This window comes from Ananas comosus, unplaced genomic scaffold (genome assembly GCF_001540865.1).
Source record: "Ananas comosus cultivar F153 unplaced genomic scaffold, ASM154086v1, whole genome shotgun sequence".
Taxonomy (NCBI): domain Eukaryota; kingdom Viridiplantae; phylum Streptophyta; class Magnoliopsida; order Poales; family Bromeliaceae; genus Ananas; species Ananas comosus.
In genome coordinates this window covers 7,710-13,347 of record NW_017890658.1, presented here as the reverse complement: position 1 = coordinate 13,347, position 5,638 = coordinate 7,710, and the positions used below count along the sequence as shown (strand labels likewise).

Genomic DNA, 5,638 nt, shown 5'->3' with positions numbered 1-5,638 from the left:
TCGAGCAGGATTACATCGAAAATATTAACGGGAGGGGGGTCGTGTATCTTGCATTACTGAAACCCGTTAATACTACATATTATGTAAAATGATAATTTTACCCTCCAACAACCCCAAATCTAATTAACAGTATTATTTTCATCTCTCTCTCGCCTTCGTCCCAGCCCTCTCTCTCGCAAGCCGCTTTCTCTCGCTCTCTCTCGACGTCTCTCTCGCGCACGAACACCTATCATCTTCTATTGCGTCGTCCTCCCAAGTAATCATCACGATCTCCTTCCCTCCATTCGTCATTTCTGCAAAAATCAATATTCAAATGACTACAACATGGGCAATTTTGAAAAAAACTATACATTTATGTTAGGATTACTAAATTTTATAAACTGAACCAAACATATTAATGCTATAAACACTGTAATCTAGTATTACATTACTGTATTAAACCAAACGCTCTAATGCAGCATTAGTAGTAATCTCACGCCGAAATCCAACATACCTGGATATGTCGAGATACTTTGTAATATTACATAACTCGAACCAAACGGGCCCTTAGTGACATTTTGGAGAAGTATTACTGTACCTAGTATTCTGTATTACTAGCTTACGGCAACTACAGGCTTTTTGACTAAGCTTGGTAGTTTCTTTGTTATCTATCCAGTTGCCAAGATTAAATACCAACCAAGAGCTACTGCAGGACTGCTATGGCTTTAGCTTTCTCTTGTCTTAATTCGTAGAATGGAAGGCTTTTTGCATGTACTATTTTTTCTCATTAATCTACTATATGTGATCTCCGCCGCCCGGAGCGCTGCCGCTGGTATCGAACAAACTGCGTCCGACCATGCCGCCCTCCTCTCCTTCAAGTCCCTCGTCGACGACGCTCCGTTCGGAGCGCTCTCCTCGTGGACCAACGGCTCTCTCCACTACTGCAGGTGGCGCGGTGTGTCCTGCGGCCGCCGCCATCCCGACCGGGTCACGGCACTCAACCTCAAGTCTCTCCGCCTAGCCGGTTTTGTATCGCCCTCCGTAGCCAACCTCACATTCCTCCAGAAGATCGACCTGTCCGACAACATGCTAGGGGGGCGCATCCCAGAGGAGCTAGGAAGCCTACGCCGGCTGCGATATCTCAACCTGAGTGTGAATTCTCTTCGCGGAACGATCCCGTCTTCGCTCGGCAATTGCTCTAATCTTCAAGTGCTCAACTTGAGAGATAATAAGCTCAACGGTGAGATCCCGCCAACTCTATCGCGCCTTTCCGGTCTTAGAAAGCTTATCCTGCGTTGGAACATGTTGCAAGGGACGATCCCAGATTCACTTGGGAATCTTTCTTCTCTAGTCACTCTTTCTGTAGGTAACAATAGCTTATCAGGAGCCATTCCTCCATCCTTCGTTAGCCTTCTCTCCTTGCAGATACTTGAAATCCAAGATGCTAGTCTCACAGGAACCATCTCGTCCACTCTCGCGAACCTCTCCTCTTTGAACATGCTTTTGCTACAAGGAAACAACCTTCATGGTGAAATTCCTCACTTTGCAGAACTTCCATTCCTCTCTTACCTGGACTGCTCTATTAATGATCTCTCCGGAGAGATCCCAATCTCGCTCGGACGACTTTCATCTCTCGAATATCTCATTCTCGGGATGAACAACTTAACAGGGGAAATACCGTCATCCCTTTACAATCTATCATCCCTGAAGGCCTTAGATCTCTTTTATAACCAGCTCGAGGGAACTCTACCCTCCAATATGGGAAATGCTCTTCCGAACCTTCAAGTCCTTCTTATGTATGATAATCAGCTCGGGGGGCGAATTCCAGCATCCTTGTCCAATGCTTCTGAGCTCAACGACCTTGAGCTATCGTTCAATGCATTCCACGGCACGATACCGCCGAGCCTTGGAGCCTTGCAGAGTCTTTTGTGGCTTGACCTGCACAGCAATCGACTTGAAGCCAGGAAGCGTAGTGATTGGAGCTTCATTACGGCACTCACCAACTGCACCAGTCTCCTAGTATTGGATCTAAGAAACAATCTACTTCAAGGCATGATGCCCAAATCACTAGTCAATCTTTCCACTAGTCTTTATATTTTGGGACTCACCAACAACCACATATCAGGAATCATACCTAGTGAGATTGAGAATTTCATCAATCTTACTGTTCTTGACATGAGTGTTAACGATCTTCGAGGCACCATTCCGATAGAAATCAGTCATCTTTGGCAATTACAGTACTTGGATCTGTCGAACAACATGCTCTCGGGCGAAATTCCACCCATTTTGGGCAACCTAACACGAATGGACCTGCTCTATCTTGGCAGCAATGAATTTGAAGGAGCCATTCCGCCGACATTAAGCAACATGTTAGTGCTAGAGTCGTTAAATCTATCAAATAATAGGCTAAGCGGTAGCATTCCACAAGAAGTTTTGACCCTTTCATCGCTCACGAACTTCCTTGACTTGTCGCATAATTTACTGAACGGTTCATTACCGTTGGAAATCGGCAACTTGATAAATATCGGGGCGCTTGATCTCTCAAATAACAGGCTCTCTGGTGAGATTCCAAACACCATCGGTAAATGCGCCATCTTGGAAATTCTTCATTTAGAGAATAACTTACTTCAAGGGTCCATTCCTCCCTCCATCAGCAATTTAAGAGGGCTTAAGGAGTTTGATCTCTCAAAAAACTTCTACTCGGGCCAAATACCTGCATTCCTTGATGAGCTCCCAGATCTACAATACTTGAATCTCTCCTTCAACAGTTTCGAGGGTCGAGTGCCGATGAAAGGGGTTTTTAAGAATGCGAGCGAAGTCTCACTTATCGGAAACCCTAAACTCTGTGGTGGAATTCCAGAATTGCACTTGCCGAAATGCACTTCAGATGCCTTTGCAGCAAAACATAACTCTGATTATAAACTCAAGGTAATACTCATTCCCATAGGTGGAGCAATTTTGTGTTTGATTATTACCATGGGCTTGCTTGGGATACATCAGTTGATAAAAAACTCACGGAGAAAGCCGCTGTCAGGGTTTTCCTTAAGAAACCAACACGTGAAAGTATCTTACAATGAGCTCTTCAGGGCTACAAATGGGTTCTCCTCGGATAATCTGGTCGGCACAGGCAGTTTTGGGTCGGTTTATAAAGCAGCCATGAACTATGAAGATGCCAACATCGTCGCGGTGAAAGTGCTTAACCTTCAACAGCATGGGGCTTTCAGGAGTTTTATGTCTGAATGTGAGGCCCTGAGAAGCATTCGACATCGAAATCTTGTCAAAATTCTAACTTCATGCTCTAGTTTGGATCACCACGGTAATGATTTCAAGGCCTTGGTTTTTGAGTACATGCCTAATGGGAGCTTAGAAGAGTGGCTACATCCAAATGCATGCCAGAATAGGCCATTCAGAACCCTAAGCCTAATCCAGAGATTGAACATAGCTGTCGACGTAGCCTCGGCATTAGAGTATCTACATCACGGAGGGTCCGTGCTGATTGTTCACTGTGATCTTAAGCCCAGCAACGTCCTTCTCGACAATGAAATGACGGCGCACGTGGGCGATTTCGGGTTAGCAAAGTTTCTACGGCAACCGCCTGACGAATCATCTAAGCATTCATCTACTAGCACTGTGGGAATCAAAGGATCTATTGGTTATATTCCTCCAGGTGAGAAATATGCAGTAAAATGCTAACTTTTTTCATGCTTTACAGCATTTCAGAAAAAAAATATATATATAACACATCTTTATTTGATTCCTAACTATACTATATCTAATACTTTTTGCTGCTCACCATCTTTTGAAGCAAAAACAAGTGAATAGCACAAGCTTAATAAATAAAATGAGAAATTTAGTGTAGAAGTTAGTAGAAAAAGGGGAAAAAATATTGTAGGAAATANTGAAAAAAAAAAAATCCGGCAAAAGATTCTGTGCTGATACCACATGTTGAAAATTTATAAAAAACTAAGATCGTACCTTCTGCCATGATTTTGATTTCTGTACCCTAATTGTTGACGGTGATTCTTGCTCGTGGTTCGTTCTCGTTCGCCCGAATTGTTGACGGTGATTCTTGTTCGTGATTCGTTCTCGTTCGCGATCTGCAAAGTAGCGGAACGTTTCGTGTCTAATTCCCTTATCCCCGGAGATGAAGCCGTCACAGACAATTGTATTAGGGTTAGACCGGAACTCCCGTATGTTACATATTTATATATAACTTGATATAAGGATGTTAAATCACGTTGATCCATCAAGAACGTGTCCAGATACATCCTAACCGTAAGATCTACTATTATCTTTATAGATCGACTTAAATAGATTGACTGTATCTTTATGGATCGCCTTAAACATATAACGTGGGCCACATCCAACACCTTATGCCACGTTTCTCACTAGAGGCAAATGAATGTATGTTTAATTGAACATCCTCTGCTTTTCCTTATTTGCATTAAATAAAAAACTTGTGTAATGAAAATGCCTAGTCCTTATGGTTTTGATCACTCCTTTCTAAAATGAGGACATCCAAAGGGAGATACGCACTTCAAATGTTGCATCGGTATACATTAATAGCTCCGAATTCCTAATTTTTGGCCCAAGTTTATAATTGAAGCCTAATATAACCCATTATTGCCAAATCTGTGTTGACTGCACTTTTCAACACAATGCTCCAACCCTACTTAGAAGGGTGTTATTTACAAATGTCTGGTATATACCTTCTACTATCCTTCTAAGACAACACAGTTCTTTATCCTATTAAGTTGTTTCTTTTCGATGATAAGACATTTGGATCGACAATCTGCACTGATAAATATGATTTTTGGTATTGAAATTGAATTTAATTTTTAAAGATTATCTTATGGTTCATCATGCAGCCGCATAATGAACTTCAACAACATTCTGAAAATGAATTATAGGATTCATCAATTTAAGATCAAAGGTATGAACCTTGATCTTAAGTTAATTTCAAACAAAAATTCAAGAATTGTAGACTAAAGTTGTCGGTTTTGAGATGCTTCGATCTGTACATAATGTCAGAAAATAATAGAATTTAGTTCCCAGAGAGTTTAATTTTAACGAAATCCCAATTCAATAAACTAAAATAACTCGGTCAAAATAAATAAGGTTTAGAAGGCGTCTATCGAAAAAGAAAAATGAATTTGGCCTTTTTTAAGATGGCCTATTGTTGCAGCGACTCCATGCATTTTTACCTAAAATTAGCACAAAACAGAGAGATCATAAAATAGTATGCAAGGAGGACATTGACCACAACGACAACAACAAAAACCATTTACAACCAAACAGAGCATTACAAGTAAAAGCAACAATCGAATGCAAAGAACCACAAACACACTCTGAAAAACACAACCAAATGCTATTTCTTACACCAAAGTTGCCATGAATGAGAGGATTCAGTTGCGATCGCCCAATGTGTATTTGACGCAACGGAAAAAGAATACCAGATACATACATACATACATACATACGCCGCCCACTCTGAATTTCTTTTACTTTCTGAGGTGCAAGCAAATCGCTTCTTCTTTCTTGAAATAGGATCGTCAGCCAACTGCATCGTCTTTTCCAAAGCTCATCAACCAAATATCTGGAAGATGATCAAACATAAATCTTTGAAGTACGTTGTAAAAATGATCAGTCCCTTGGCGAT

At 41.4% G+C, this 5,638-nt stretch overlaps 2 protein-coding genes across 2 annotated transcripts; both read left to right on the top strand.

Annotated features, from left to right (window-relative positions):
• The first annotated feature begins 732 nt into the window (after positions 1 to 732).
• On the top strand, positions 733 to 3,092 carry LOC109704031 (receptor kinase-like protein Xa21). Its single transcript, XM_020224771.1, has 2 exons — positions 733 to 2,907; positions 3,066 to 3,092. Exons 1-2 carry the CDS (start codon positions 733 to 735, stop codon positions 3,090 to 3,092), a joined length of 2,202 nt encoding a protein of 733 aa, XP_020080360.1.
• Positions 3,093 to 3,117: 25 nt separating this feature from the next.
• On the top strand, positions 3,118 to 3,646 carry LOC109704035 (probable LRR receptor-like serine/threonine-protein kinase At3g47570; the record flags this gene model as incomplete). The annotated part of the gene is made up of 1 exon (XM_020224775.1): positions 3,118 to 3,646. A coding segment is annotated over exon 1 (511 nt), but the record flags the coding sequence as incomplete, so codon positions are not given.
• Positions 3,647 to 5,638: the final 1,992 nt, after the last annotated feature.

What these genes read in the sequence shown, in the direction of transcription:
- LOC109704031 (XM_020224771.1), top strand. Translation starts at nt 733, where the DNA reads ATGGAAGGCTTTTTGCATGTACTATTTTTTCTCATTAATCTACTATAT. An exon ending in ACTCTGATTATAAACTCAAG is followed by an intron (nt 2,908 to 3,065) that starts GTAATACTCATT and finishes TGAGCTCTTCAG; the next exon opens with GGCTACAAATGGGTTCTCCT.